The 14,984-nt window shown below is 44.0% G+C and overlaps 1 protein-coding gene across 7 annotated transcripts in view; it reads right to left on the bottom strand.

Annotated features, from left to right (window-relative positions):
- Nucleotides 1-13,939, bottom strand: part of heatr5a (HEAT repeat containing 5a) — a 187,825-nt gene extending 173,886 nt beyond the window's left edge. For 2 of the 7 annotated variants that reach the window (XM_072698927.1, XM_072698929.1), the window contains exons 1-2: nt 13,631-13,930; nt 11,145-11,338 (exon numbers count right to left, since the gene is read on the bottom strand). In XM_072698927.1, the coding sequence (XP_072555028.1) occupies nt 11,145-11,270 (126 nt within the window). In that variant the 5' untranslated portion in view covers nt 11,271-11,338; nt 13,631-13,930. Of the gene's footprint in view, nt 1-11,144; nt 11,339-13,630 lie in introns of all 7 variants that reach the window. The other 5 variants (XM_072698928.1, XM_072698930.1, XR_011982490.1 and 2 more) reach the window with 4 other exon arrangements.
- Nucleotides 13,940-14,984: the final 1,045 nt, after the last annotated feature.

Here is a 14,984-nt window from a genome sequence, read left to right as displayed (position 1 = left end):
AAATGGCTACAAAGTCGTAAAGATTTATGAGGTCTGGCATTTTCCTGACCGTACAGACACACTTTTTGCTGATTATATTAATACTCATTTAAAGGGAAAACAGGAGGCTTCCGGCTATCCCTCTTGGGCAAAGAGTGCTGAGGATAAAGAGAGATACATTCAGACTTACTTTGAGAAGGAGGGCATCCGTTTGAACCCCGAGAACATCGGGGTTAACAAAGTGAAATGCCAAATTTAAACAGTTTTTGGGGAAAGTTTGGTCAGAGAATAAATCAGGCAAGCACGATGCTCTTCAAAGATCCCGATGAGTTTCTCATGTTCATTTTTTCAAAGCTGGTCAATGTGTCTCACTTTTCCTTTCTGAATGATAATGTGGAGATGGTCCAATGGCACAATATAAAGGGCTACCCTATGCATGCCACGGCACGTCAATGTTTTTATTGCAGTGTTCACTACCGCGTATGCTAGGCTTGAGCTGTACAATCTCATGGACCACTTTTTGTTAGCGAGCTGGGTGACTGGGCGCCCCCTCTGGGCGGTTTTCTCAGTGAACTAACAAGAGAGCTGGACCCAGATGATCACATTGTGGAATTTGTCTCAGGAGGACCCAAAACGTATGGGTACAGAACGGCAAAGGACAAAACGAGCATGAAAGTGAAGGGGATCACATTGCATAACACCAGTTCAAAAGTTGTCGATATTGCGTCTCTAACAGGATTGGTTCAGGACTATGTAGGCAACCCACGTGACCCCCCTAGAGAGATCAGGACATCCACGCAGCAGATTGTGCGGGATAAAAGGGGTTTCGTTTTGAAAAATAAGACAGTCAGCAAGTGTTTCAAGGTCGTGTACACTAAGCGGCAGCTTCAGTCTGATTACATGACCTTACCTTATGGATACTAGTGAAGGGTTCGACAATAGATTTCAGCAACCGTTCTCTTGTCTTATATCGGGACCGAGTAACTCTGGCAAGTCATATTTCATTAAAAGACTGTTGGAAAATGTGGATTGTACATTATCCAGAGTGCCTGAAATTGTTGTATGGTGCTATTCTTGCTGGCAACCGCTGTATGATGAATTGCTGTGCAAAATAAAGAACATTAAATTTGTGGAAGGAATTCCGGAGTGTCTGTGTGGCGATGAACTTTTGCCTCTAAATAAAATCAACCTAATCATCATTGACGATCTTATGGAAAAAGCCTGCAACAATAACGAAGTCGAAAAAGCTTTCAACTACACGCATCACCGAAATCTGAGTGTTTGAGAACAACAACATGGTGGCGCGTGCACATGCTGCGGCTTCTCTCTCTCCCGAACAAACAGTGTTTTCGTGTTTTTAGTCCTGTAAGTTGCAGTGTTTCAGTCTTCGTCGCGTTTATCTGTTTTTAAACACGTATATAGCCAAACATTTTTGCTCGACATTGGCACAAGCAAACTTTTTGAGTTAGACTCTGCGTACGCCGAAGAACTAGATGATCTGGGTCTGCTCCGGAGGCCTACTCAATCACCGACCCCCGCTCCTGCACCTTGCCCAGAATGGAGACGCCTCAAGTGGCGTGAGAGGAAGCAGAAGAGGGGTAAGCGCGGAGGTATCCGAGCTAGGCTAGCGGCTTGCCCACACAAACCCGCTATCCCCTCCATCGTTCTGGCCAACGTACGCTCATTGGATAACAAACTGGACTACATCCGACTACTACGTTCATCTCAGAAGAACGTAAAGGACTGCTGTGTTTTTGTGTTCACGGAAACATGACTCAGCGACTGTGTCCCAGACCGCGGCATTCAGCTTGACCAGCTAACATGCTACTGTGCTGACAGAGTTGCCGTCGCGGGAGGTAAGACCCGTGGTGGCGGGCTTTGCGTTTATATCAATGACGCCTGGTGCCGCGATGCTGTTGCGGTCTGCAAATACTGCTCACCAGTGTTGGAGTTTATGGTGATTAAGTGCCGGCCGTTCTATCTACCAAGGGAATATACAGCTATACTACTGTTTGCTGTGTATATCCCTCCCACCTCCATTGGCAACAACAGGAGTGAGGCACTGAATGTACTGTACCAGCACATCAGTGAGTAGCAGACAGCCCACCCAGATTCTTTTCTCATCTTGGCTGGGGATTTCAATCATGTGTGTTTCCAAAAATACAGCAACACATAGACTTTCCTACACGGGGAAATAACATACTGGACTTTGTTTACACCACCCAAAGAGGAGCTTACAAGGCTTTCCCCCTTCCCCACCTAGGTGCCTCAGACCACATTACTGTCATGCTAATGCCTGCTCACCGACCGCTTGTTAAAGTCACCAAACCGGTTCGGAAGCAGATACGAGTGTGGCCGGAAGGGTCTTCAGAGGCTTTACAGGACTGCTTCAACACCACAGACTGGAGTATGTTTAAGCAGGCTGCCACATACAACAACTCCACTGACCTCCAGGAGTACGCAGAGACTGTTACAGCCTACATTAACAAATGCACTGAGGATGTAACAGTCACCAAAACCATCACTGTCCGTACCAAACCAAAAGCCATGGATGACAGGGGAGGTCTACAGGCTGCTGAAAGCTCGGAACATTGCCTTCAGAGCTGGAGACGAGGCAAAGCTGAAGACAGCTAGGGCCAACCTGTCTCGTGGCATCAGAGAGGCTAAGAGACAGTACTCCAGAGGAATATCCCATCGCTTCAAAGACAGCAGAGACACACGGAGCCTGTGGCGGGGCATACAGTCCATCACAGATTACAAGCCCCCACCTCAGATCTGTGATAGCACCATCTCCCTGCTGAATGGAATGAGCTGAACACCTTCTTCGCTCGCTTTGAAGTGCAAAATAGCACCAGTGCACAGAAGACCCCTCCCTCTCCTGATGACCAGGGGCCTCATGTATAAACGGTGCTTATGCACAAAAATGTTGCGCACGCCCGTTTCCACGCTCACGTCGAGATGTATAAAAACTAAACTTGGCGTACCGCCACGCACATTCTCACGGCAACCCCAGACAAGGCGTACGCAAGTTTCTGCTCGATTTGGCAAAATGGAGGCACCTACTGGCAAAAGAGTGCTACTGCAGTTTCACTGTGTCAGACTCGCATTCATGACGCGGTCTGCATGAAATACACCGAAATTAATTGGCCATCGGTCACCTGATCGTAATCAATCTGTGACAATAAAACGGAAAGAATATTCCAACCATGGCTGCTCTTGCATTGTTAGAGGACATTGCAAATGGAAGAGTCAGAAGAGAGCGCGTATTCAGGGATCACAGTGATTTCTTGGCTCATGATGATGACTGGCTACTAAGTCGATTCAGATTTCCAAGAGCTATCCTCTTGGAGCTGTGTGCTGAACTGGAGCCAGCTTTACGGAGGAAGACTGCAAGAAATTGCGCCTTACCGGTACCTGTACAAGTTCTCTCCACCCTCGGATTTTTAGCCACAGGTGCTTTTCAGCGTGAACTTGCGGACCGATCAGGCATTTCTCAGTCATCACTGAGTCGTGCCATGCCAACTGTATGGGATGGCATAATCCGCTTGTCATCGAGATATATAAATTTTCCCTACACTGTGGGTGAACAGGCAAACATTAAAGCGCAATTCGCAGCGATGTCCGGTTTTCCAAATGTAGTCGAATTATCGACTGCGCGCACATTGCTATAAAGTCACCTTCAGAGAACGAATTTGCTTTTGCTTATGTAAATAGAAAGCACTTTCACTTTATTAATGTACTCTATTAATGCACTGGGGGCACCTTTTGTACTAATTGTCTGTAAGAATAAACAAACAGAATAAACTAAAGTAACACCGCATCTACGCCCTACGTGTTATTCATAAACATGCAAGTAATTCAAACAAGTATGGTACGAGGAAAACTCACCCGCGCTGACATCGGCGTCCCCCTCACCCAATAAAAGTGTGTCCCCAATCATTGCAGCAACTAGTTGCTCAAAGGGTGTGATACCGGGAATTCCGCAACCTCCGTCTGTGCTTTTAAGACTCTTACGGTGAGCGGCCGCTCGTTTTTTCACGTCGATTTTAATGTCCGACCACTTCTTTTTAATTTTGGCCACCGTGCCATTTTCGGAACCAACACTTTTAACTGACTCTGCCACGCTGTGCCACTCCGTCAACTTTCGTTTATTGCTGATGCCACTTATACCACCAAATAATATCACTTTTCTTTTCTCGATTTCTGTTAACATGACCTCCACTTCGCACTCACTGAAATACTTCTTTTTCCCACGTGGTTTATTCATTGTGGTTAAGAAAAACATAGAACAAAGCGGGCATTTATACAGATTTACATATGCAAATATACATAATTCTGGGCGGGTCGGGGGGGTGGCTGTGGGCTCGTTCACGTACGTTAAATTTCACGCTCATTGGGATTTATAAAGGGAATGTGCGTAGATCTGTGCTTACGCACAGTTTTATGCATCTGGATTTTTTCTTGCTTACGAACATTCCTAGTTTTGTCCGTACGCCTTGTTTTAGTGTGAATTCTACGCTCGTCGTTATACATGAGGCCCCAGGTAATGAATCTGTCCCCAGACAGTGTGAGGAGATCCCTCGGCAGGATCAACGCACGCAAAGCTCCGGGTCCGGACAACATTCCTGGTCGTGTACTGAGAGACTGTGCAATGGAGCTCACTGATGTCTTTACGAACATCTTTAACATCTCACTGAACCAGGCTGTCGTCCCCACTTGTTTCAAAGCCACCACCATTATTCCAGTCCCAAAAAAGTCATCTCCCTCCTGTTTTAACGACTACCGTCCTGTTGCACTTACTCCAATCCTCATGAAGTGCTTTGAACGACTAGTCTTGAAGCACATTAAGTCTGTCCTGCCCCCCTCCTTGGACCCCTTCCAATTTGCGTATCGGCCCAACCGCTCAACCGAGGACGCCATCTTCACTGCACTCCATTCAGCACTCACACATCTGGATAAAAAAGACTCATACGTCCGAATGCTGTTCATAGACTTCAGTTCAGCATTTAACACTATAATCCCCCAACAGCTCACTCAAAAACTGGTCCAGCTGGGGCTCAACACCTCACTGTGTAACTGGTTGTTGGATTTCCTTACAGGAAGACCACAAGCAGTACGGGTCGGTAGTAACACATCCAGCACCATCATTCTTAACACGGGGACCCCTCAGGGATGTGTGTTGAGCCCCCTCCTCTTTACCCTGCTGACCCACAACTGCACACCGTCACACAGCTCAAACCTCTTCATTAAGTTTGCGGACGACACGACTGTGGTGGGTCTCATTAGCAATAGGGATGAGACTGATTACAGAAGCGAGGTGAGCCGCCTGGCCGCGTGGTGCGGAGACAACAATCTCTCTCTGAATGTGGAGAAGACGAAGGAGATTGTTGTTGACTTCAGGAGAGCGCACACTCAGCACACCCCTCTGACCATCAATGGTGCGTCTGTGGAGAGAGTGCGCAGTACCAAATTCCTGGGTGTACACATCACTGAGGATCTCTCCTGGACAAACAACACCACTGCACTGGCCAAAAAATCACAAACAGCGTCTCTACTTCCTTCGCAAACTACGAAGAGCAAGAGCACCAGCCCCCATCATGTTCACCTTCTACAGAGACACCATTGAGAGCATCCTGACGAGCTGCATCACTGTGTGGTTTGGAGCCTGCAAAGCATCCTGCCATAAAACCCTCCAACGCATAGTGAGAGCAGCTGAGAGGATCATTGGTGTCCCTCTCCCCTCCCTCCAGGCCATCTACAGTACCCGTCTCACCAAGAAAGCTCTCTGCATAGCAGCCGATCCCACCCACCCAATGCAAAGCTTCTTCAGCCTGCTGCCATCAGGGAGGAGACTGCGATGTCTCCAGGCCAGGACCAGCAGACTGAAGGACAGCTTCATCCATCAGGCTGTCAGGAAGCTCAACTCTCTCACGGCTCTGCCCCCACTCACCTCACTCCCCCCTTCTGCCCCACGGACTTTCTGAAACTTTCTGAATCTCTGTTATACACACACTAACACCCACACACACACACTCATCAGTCACTTTGTGTAGCATTAGTCTGCTACTCAGCCTACCTCATAAATGACTGTCTGTCCAAGGCTGCTCGTTATTACTTATCACCTCTTACGAGCTCTATTGCACTTTATGTCTGATCTGCACTCTCTGCCACGTGCCCTTGTATATTGTATTTATTTATTCATATTTTTCTTACTTGTATTCTTTTTTGTATTAATGTTAGTGTTAACTAGGGTTTGTGAGAAAACGTTATTTCAATTCTCTGTATGTTCTGTACATGTGGCAGAATTGACAATAAAGCTGAATTTGACTTGACTTTGACTTATTTATCTGATGCAGAATCTCTTCTTTCAAGGTAAGAAAAGTCGGACCATCAATCTTAATGCCAATTACATCGTATTATTTAAAAAACCCAGAGATAAATTACAGACGAGTGGACTGGCACGTCAGATGTACCCGCGGCATTCAAAATTTTTTCTAGAAGCTTTCGAAGATGCCACAAAAGTCCCTTACGGGTACCTGTTCGTGGATTTAAAAGCCGTGACACCCGAGGACTGTAGACTCAGATCTGGATTGGCCGGAGTGGCCTGTCGCTTACGTTCTCAAGAAAAAATATTAACGATGTTGGCTCGTATAAAAAGAAACTGGAGTGACCTGAAAGCTTTATTTGACAGTAACGTTAGACAGAGAAAGAAAATTTTAAAGAAGGCCTCACCGGGTTTGCTGAACACTCTTTGTGAAATAGCTTTGAACGTACTGTGCGGCAACATCCCGCTAACCAAATCGCAGATTGCGAGACTTAAAAAGCAAAAAAGTGCTATTAAACTACTTGCGAGCAAACAGGCATCGTTAAAAAGAAAGAAGGTTATTAACCAAGCAGGTGGGGGCTTCATTCTACCCCTGTTAAGCGTCGCTATATCATTTCTCACCAGTTTTTTTCATCGGGGCTAAGTAAAATGGATTATGCTTGGAAAATGTATCTGGTCCCGAAATCACAACTTGAAAAACTGCATGATGCTACATCTCCTAAAGACGATAATTCAGACTGCCGAAAGCGAGGTGGACATTGCAATACGCAACATTTTATCAAGAACGGATGTTGCTGATCACAAAAAGGACCGCTTGTATACAGAGGTGTTACAGAGATATTTGACTCTGGCCAGGCAAGGTGATGATGAGCCCTTATCTTTGACACTTCCCACTGAAGAGACAGATAATGCAGGGGCGGCATGCGCCAGTGCTGCTGATGCTACTGTTGATGCTGGGGACACCATTATGGATGACGTTATAAAAATGCAGCACCGCGTAGCAAGAAAAAGGTTGAATATATGATGGGTAAAATGCTTGAAAACTCTGCCGTCACTGTGTGGAACCCGCGCGGGGAGTTTGTTTTTAATGGAAAGACTATCACGGGCTTGCATATGCTCGATTTGCTTAAACACATTACCAACCCTCGTAATGTGGGCGATGCGAGAAGACCTGTGGGATGGGGCGAGTTTCTACAAGGAATGGCAAGGCTCAACATGCCTCGCTCCCTCATACCTAACCAAGATGTCTGCCGTCTTATAGAAGTGATCAAGAATCCCACCGATGTGTTATGTGACAGTACCCCCAAAAGTATTTGTCGGTCTCCACAGCCCCGTAGCACCCCGCGGAAATTCTTAAAACCAGACTGGCTTATGTTTTAAAGTGTTTTTGTACATAGTTAATAAAACGTGATATTTTGTCTTTGTGGTTTTTATTTAACATACACTGTCTTTTTCAAAGCCTTACAACATCTCACCGTTTGCATTTTGGTAAACACATTTTTCACATGATTAATATATTTAAATTTAGAAACAAAATGAGAAACCATGGCATCGTTCTTTTTAAAATCATTGCTATAAAACAATAGAGTTTTAGAAAAAGAAAAGCCTCTACAGCGGTTAATTAAATAAAAAAGGCAATGTTGGCCGCACGTCACGCTGAGATCGTCTTGAACCTGCTTTTCATTGTAAACAAGCCGGTCACAGTTCCTCATCATGAATGTCTTTATGATTCTCGGAAAGCTGGGGTGATCAGGTGGATTTCCGTACGAGTCGAAAAACTCTGTGGAGCTGTCATGGTTGATAAAAAGCGCCAGCCAGTGCTCTCCGGGGGCAGAACTAGGGGATGTGTATTCACGATGAAGACTGCGGGTAATTTATCACTTCCTCCAGCTCATCACAAGCTAATACCCCATAAAAATGTCTCGCGGTCCATCGGTTTCTACTAAGGATATTCGATAGCTCCAGGGTAATCATGACTAGTAGTAATCGTACAAGACCTTTCTCCTTTGGTTAATCTCGATTATATTGTTGAAGGTCGCGTAAACTATCAGTGTGACAGTCCTGGTCAGAGGTTGACAGAATCTCATCTCCAGGCGCATGTTTCCGCTTTTAACCATAGACAGATGTTGATTGCATCCTTCGTCTGGTGACAAGTTAAAGGCGTACAAAGTATAGCCGCTTATGTACTCGTTTCTGTCAACAGATTTTCAAATGTCTCCCCATGGCCAGAACCAAGCTGTAATACTCACGGGCAACATTTCCCCTGTTAAAATCAGGCTGAAATGGTTTTGCGGGGAATTGATGGCCGTCGACATAAAGCGCTACAAATTCAGCATCGTAATGTTGAAAATTGAAAGGGTTTCGATCGTACGCTCCCATAAAACCCATGTTGTCTACTAGCCCGATGACAACGGTTTTAGGCAGCTGTCCCAGGAATAGATTTTCTTGTGCGCAGACCCGGCTGCCCGCAGCAATGCTGAATGTTTTCATGCAGACTCTCTCGATCGGGTATTTCGGGTTGGCTGTCAGCAAGGAGCTGGCATGCCCCAGTTTGACAGCTGTCGACACAGAAACTTTTTTAACAAAGAGGGAAGCAGATACGATTTTGAGCGAGTACTGTTCAGCATCACCGCTCATGAGGCAAAACTCATCTTCGTTTCGAACCATTTTCATTTTGGCATCGACCCCATTTAGCATTACCTCTCTTGAAAAAATATGTCAGAGTGTATCGGTCCCATCAAATCGAAAACGCCGCTTCTTGCTGAAAATGCTGCTCTTTTCTCTAAGCCCTTGTTATCGCCATCAGGGTCAGTATCGTCCATAGCCCCGGAACTGTCTTTATAAAACAGGCCGCAGGTAAACTGCCTGGATAGCGTTCCGACGCTGTAATTAAACAGGCACTCAATCATGGCTCTGTAAGGGTACGTATTGCTAGACTAGCTTACTAGCCTGTCACCCAAGGATACGTCCACCTGTGAGAAAATTGTGGCGATAGGGAAATTTATGACCCCCACCTTCGCAGCAGGGTCAATGTTTGTCCCGTTAGCTTTTGTAATTCGACACCGTAGGTGCAGTAGCGCGTTGTTGAGGTCTAGGTAATCTTCCCCATTACCGGCGATGAAAAACTCTTTTTACGAGGTAAACAAGCCATATATTAATTTTAAACATCACATGCCTTTTCTATGTTTTTTGTTTTTACAGATAAATGAAATTACTTAATTCGCTGGATAGAGGTATTTCTTGATGAAAACGGTATAGTATTGCTTATAAGACTATATTATGTGTGACGATCTACTGTATTCACATGTAATAATGTACCTGAGTGATTTTCAGACATTTCACATACCTCTTTGCTTTAATATTAGAGGAAACATTATTTCCTGATAGACAGGAGAAACGTAGGGGAACTGAATTGCCCGGAACACCGTAATACTAAGGCGCTTGGAAGAAATGGGGCACACGCGAAACACCGAACAATGCCGCTTGAAAATCAAAAAACATAATTGAATAGTTTGTTTGCTTTCAAAAGACTGAATTAGCAATAAGCTAATTCTTACTGCTTAGATCGGCTTAGCCAAAGTAAGTGTACCTACGTAAACGTAATTGATGGCAGCATGATTTGGATTTTACTGAATCTTATACTGTGATAGAAGCTGCCATAACAATAAACCGCATTTTCCAGCCTCAACTGTTAATTTTAATTTTGGGCTGTCAGTCAGTGGCGGTCACTGATGATGTCATTTGGCGCGGGTACCATTTTTTACGCCAGTGGAAAACCGACATGAAAGTACCAAACTTTCAGCACTTTATGGAAGTACCGAAAGTACAGTACCTGGTGCGGTGGAAAAACGCCCTAAGAGCTGTTGCTTGAATTCCTGTACTAATTGTCTCAAAATTTGACAAGCTCCAAACCGGAAATAGGCATCTGGGGTGCAAAATATTTTGTAGTTATTGTCTTAACAAGAAAGTTTCTGTGGCGAACTGGTCCCAAAGCTATAGAAATACTACAATAAATAGAATATAAATTTGTAAGACATATGTCATATGTTTTATTATGTCTAGTAAAATCTAGACATAAAACAAAAAAGTACAATTACACACATAATTGGGTGACAGAGATTGTGCAAATAATAAATAGAATAGCATAATGTAATAGATAGATGAAACAAATTTTAGTATTAATGTTTTGAGTCCAGTGAAGAGAGGGGGTCAGTCAGTACATTTCGCAGATCCAGTCTTAGAGTGGGAGGGTCCAGAGTGTTCAACAGTTAAACAGCTTGGGGATAAAGCTCTATAGGCAAAATTACTTCTGTTTTGACCAGCAGACAGACAGACAAAGGGGGAGGTGGAGAGAGACCCAAGACTGCAGAACAGAATATCAAAGATTTGGATATAAGTGGGCTCGAAACCTTTCCATTAAAGAGCAGCAGGATACTGTGCCAGGGGTGCTGCTAGATATTTTGGACCCCATGAAAGCATATCATATTTGGCCCCCAACCCAGACCAATTGTATCATGCTCCAAATTTTTCGGCCCCATCACTCAGGGGTAACTCCCCCCATCCCCCCCCCCCTCTTTAAGGCAGCCCTGCTCTGGGCACTCACCTTACATTCCAGCTGGTCCTTACTGAAATCAAGCTAAGCCTGTCAAAAGCTAAGAAAGCAAGCTAAATCTGTCTACCCTCTCTCACAAACCTCCAGGAAGAAAAACACAGTCAAGCCCCAGCCAACAAGCCCAATGGCTTTCAGCAGTAGAGTGACAAAAACGCACATTTGCCCAGCATGAGAAACACGGTACCCTTGTGAGGAGCCGCTGTACATCCAGCTCAGGCCTGTCCTCACCCTGTCAGCTGCTGGCAGCAGCCTCTTCAGGAAGCTTAGCCACTTGAAAATGAAGGCCGCCCTCTGGTGCTCCCCCAGCTGGCCGCATGCCTCCTCGTTCAGCAGCAAACTGTGGGCCAGCTCCATCTCGGCTGTGCCTGTCAGGTGATCCTGCTACCGTATGGCACTGTACCACACTGCCCTGGCCAAACCACCTGCAAGCAGCACAGGGAAGACAGCAATATGCTGCTCAGTTCAGAAAAGCAAGCCAGATAAACAGCAGACAATAGCAGATATGCATCACCACAAAAGAGAAGGCAAAATCATGAGGAAAGAATGCAATAACATTAAAAAAAAATCTACCAGTAATGGGTAGCCAAATGCACATGCATTCAAAAATAATTTTTAACTGTGTTTTTTACAACAATTGAACAGCAGATCTCCTTTCATCCATACCACAGAGGCAGAGTTCATATTATTCCTGTCCCTCTCCTTAAGTCCAAAGCCTTTGTGAACAGTGTAAGGCAATCTGAAAAATGGGTTGTGAATAATTTAGTCATATTGTGCAGCAATGCAGTCTTGATTACCTGCCTGTAAACCAGCTAGTGGACTCCTCAGATAGAAGCCCCACCCCCTCAGGGAGAGCCGTGAGCACTGTGTTCCAAACTACATTATCCTACTCAATTCCACAGCAAAAAAAAAGAGAAATATAGTGTGTGATACACTATAGATGGCATATTGGTATTTGATATAAAAAGGTGTTTCAAAACAACCTAGACAGTTCTGAGCTGGTAAGTCTATACATTATTCTATTATTAAAACACTACAAAGAAAAACTATCCCATATATCTTGCAACTGCTTATCTATTACAGAGTCAGGAGAACCTTGGTTGAGATGCCAGGATATTACAGGACACAAACATAATGTCCATTTCAGAAACACCGCAGACCTATACACTGTGGGAGGAAACAGAGTAAATGTGTGCGACACAGAGAGCATGCAGACCCCACAAATGCCTTGAAGAGGAGATCCAGATCCCCAGCCAGACCCCCACCATTCTGCCTCAGAGAAACCGAAAAGAACATTTTCCCTCAGCACACCAGCCCACTCTACTTTGAGTCATAACAAGCATCCAGATTTCATTTGTTCCAGGAAATTTTATTCCTGATATTATAAATATAGGTAACTTGTAAAACATAAAATTCCTTGTTCATTTGCTAATTTAAAAAAAAAAAAAAAAAAACAGCGTAAAAATGTTCATTTATACTCTTATAAGGTAAATTGGTATAATCACGAAAGAATATACAGCAGATCCCCGTTAATGCTACATCAGCAAAACAGCCCTTTCTTGCACTACGACTCATTAAAAACAACTTTAGGTTTCAATTTGCTGCTGCAAGGTCATTCTGCTAATCAAATTTCAGTACCTATCAGATAATGGTGCAACAAAAGAGCGACGTCAAATAAATATACTGTATAAACTAATTTTATTATTAAAAATATTTCAAGCATGCCTTAGAATCACTTTACAGGCGATGGCATACTTTTATGGTTTTGGTGCAGTTCATATCCATTGGTATACCATACTCAGTGGTATACAAATATCTATTTATTATAGAATATAGGATTCAATAACCGAGACCACGAAAAAAGTTTACCACGTGCAATTTTGTAAGCTTGATTTCAATATAAACTGCTTGTGGCCCCAACAAGGCCCCGTACTTTCCTCAGTAACACGTACAGCATGAAGCAAAACCCAAAGGTACTGGTCAGTCGTGAGCTAGTACTGTTACTTCCAATTTCAAGGGACACGGTCACAATCTGACACAAAAAATCCAGCAAATATACTGATAAAATGGAGATATTTTATTCTGTATTGTAATTAACTGTGCAGAAAAACAAGCAATTTCAGCATCACAGCTTTGTCAGGATACATTTAAACAGCATCTAAATCAGGGCCTTAAGTCACACTGGTGTTATTAAGACACAACACATATTAAATCAGAGCCTAGTTCAAACTCAGCATTGAACTTAGCATTGAAAAGTAAATCACTAAAAGTTAAAGGTCTTCTTTCAGTTCTTTATTATATATTAAAATGTCCCTCGGGCCATTTAATGAGCTGTTTGATTCAAAAAGCAAGGTTTTTAAAGGTTAAAATCAACTGATTAGTATAATAATTAAGATTAGATGTCTAGATGCTAGACGTCAAAGTACTCCCTAGCTAACAATGAAGCAGGACAACGTTTCCAATGAGGATGTCACATGAAATGAGCCATCGCATTTAGGCAACAGTTCTCTTTTCTGCACGTAAGCAATGTAAAACTCAGCAAAACAGGACGCATATAAATATAACTCATAAATATATTCATTACGCTGTCAGTCAGAGAGATCGAAAAATATTTGTTAATGTATCCAGACAGCGATCCCGGACAGCAAACCCTCTGAGACCCCCAGCCCCCTTTGCAATATACGCCACTAAATGTGAAGCAGAAAAAGTTCCCTTACCGCGCAGTCGTGATCTTTTTATATCTCAGATCGTAATACGGAAAACTGCAAATCACAGCGCATCAACAAAGGTTGTCTGGCTATCCGGCCGACAGCAGGACAACAGCTGCCAATTCAAGTCGTCAGTGAAAAGAGACCCGCCATCCCCCTCGAAAGAGAAAGAGCTGAGCCCAGAAACATCGAGTAATTTCAGGGCGGTCAATCGATTCTGCAGCTGGACACACCCCGAGCCTCACAACGCAGAGAGACCCGCGATCCCACTCGGAAGGGAAAAGAGAAGAGCCCAGAAACAGCGAGCGATGCCAGGGAGCCCAGTCGATTTCGCCACTGGGCACTCAATGGTTTCCAATCATGTTTCTGAATTTCGAAGTCGCACAATAAGGCATAAAAGACACCCGGGATGCCGCCGTCATTTGAATGTGTATTGTGCAAGTTCAAGGGTCCACACTTACGTAGCAGATGTGCTGAACAAACAAATGTCCTAAAATTATATCCCGTCAGTACTAATGATTCAGTAGTTAATAAAAAGCAGATTATTGTTGCAGAACAATACTAGTGCTAAAATTCATGCATTGGCCCCTATAGACATAAAACTCTCCTTTACAGTAAGCATAATAGATCTCAGCTGTCATAATAAAGCACAGTACTGTTTATAATGTATTCACTATTCTAGTCCAAATTTAGTTTAAAAAAAAGTCCAAAGAGAGGGAGGCTTGTTCTACAGAACCCAAGGACAAAATAGACAAGTTAGCCTTCCAAGGATGGAAACTAAACATTGTGAAGCTGAAATGAGGTCTTGGTGGTAGGATAATGGTGTGGAGTAGAAGGTCCGTTGTCCGGCCTCGGCAGAACAGTCACATGTCCAAGGGCCCTTGAACAAGGCCCTTAACTCCCAGCTCCCCGAGTGCTGCTTAGTGGCTGCCCCTTCGCTGTGACCCCAAGCTTGCTTTCACATGCATGTGTATTTGTCTGTCTCATGGAGAGCTAGATGGGACAAAGTCAACAGAGAATTTCCCCATGGGGATTAATAAAGTATCACTATTCTATTCTATTGTCAGAGGCCTTGTCCTGCCAACTTTGGGCTACTTCCTGGCCATATTATGTGGTTTTTGAGAGGTACTTGAACTTAATATTTTGCTACCCTGTCTCCTAGAAACTTCTGAGGATATTCTGAAATATACATTGTCTCAAATATTCAACACCTAATGTTATAAAAAAAAAAAAAAAATCATCTTCAATTTAAATAAAAAAACAGGTATAATTCAACCAAAAGTAGATGTATTCCCCAGATGGCCCCACCCCTCCAGTTCATTTAATCCCTACTCCTCCCACACACCCCGCCCTGTGCAATCTC

Source organism: Paramormyrops kingsleyae, chromosome 14, assembly GCF_048594095.1.
Source record: "Paramormyrops kingsleyae isolate MSU_618 chromosome 14, PKINGS_0.4, whole genome shotgun sequence".
Lineage (NCBI taxonomy): Eukaryota > Metazoa > Chordata > Actinopteri > Osteoglossiformes > Mormyridae > Paramormyrops > Paramormyrops kingsleyae.
Note: the sequence above shows the minus strand (reverse complement) of the source record. Positions and strands in the feature narration are given on the sequence as shown.